Genomic DNA, 692 nt, shown 5'->3' on the forward strand with positions numbered 1-692 from the left:
ATGGGGGTGGTAGCGGGGTGGGGGTCTAGCCCCTAGGGTCTGGGGCTAAGGGTGAGGGTGGGGTGTGGCCTGGGGTGGGGGTGAGGGTGGGGTGTGGCCTGGGGTGGGGGTGAGGGTGGTGTGTGACCTGGGGCTGGGGGTAGGGTGGGGTCCGGGGCCTAGGGGCTTGGGCTTGGGGATGGGTTGTGGGGGTGAGTGAAGCCATGATGAAGCCCTACCAGAACTTGTGCGTCAGGTTGGTTGTCTTCTCCTTCTCGCGTGCGAGGATGCTGCTCATCTCCTTCAGCTTGGCGCGATAGTTCGTCTCCAGCGTGTCGACCTGTGACGTGCAGCGCTGCGACTCCGCCTGCTCACTCTCCACCCGCCGCCGCATCTCACTGATGTCCAAATCCTTCCGCCGGATGTAGTCATCTTTGTCTTTCACCTCGGCCTCTCTGACCTGCGTGCGAGGGAAGGTGACGGGGTGGGTATGTAGAGGAGAGCGCACGCACGCACGCACGCACGCACGCACGCACGCACGCACGCACGCACGCACGCATACATACACATAACATGTACACAGGCTCTCTCTCGCTCTCGCTCTCCTCTCCCCTCTCTCTTTCTCTCAATCTCACCATCTTTCTCGTTCTTTCTCTCTCTTTCTCTCTCTCTCTCTCTCTCTCTCGCTCTCCTCTCCCCTCTCTCTTTCTCTC

The 692-nt window shown here is 61.3% G+C and overlaps 1 protein-coding gene across 1 annotated transcript in view; it reads right to left on the reverse strand.

Moving 5' to 3' along the window:
- LOC106819126 (myosin heavy chain, cardiac muscle isoform-like) overlaps positions 1–439 on the reverse strand; it is a gene marked incomplete at both ends in the record, with an annotated part of 4,506 nt that extends 4,067 nt beyond the window's left edge. The window contains 1 exon segment of the mRNA XM_014823788.1: positions 219–439. Coding sequence (XP_014679274.1) covers positions 219–439 — 221 coding nt within the window.
- Between the last annotated feature and the right edge of the window lie 253 nt (positions 440–692).

Source organism: Priapulus caudatus, unplaced genomic scaffold (assembly GCF_000485595.1).
Source record: "Priapulus caudatus unplaced genomic scaffold, Priapulus_caudatus-5.0.1 Scaffold2871, whole genome shotgun sequence".
In the NCBI taxonomy this organism is placed as follows: Eukaryota; Metazoa; Priapulida; class Priapulimorpha; order Priapulimorphida; family Priapulidae; genus Priapulus; species Priapulus caudatus.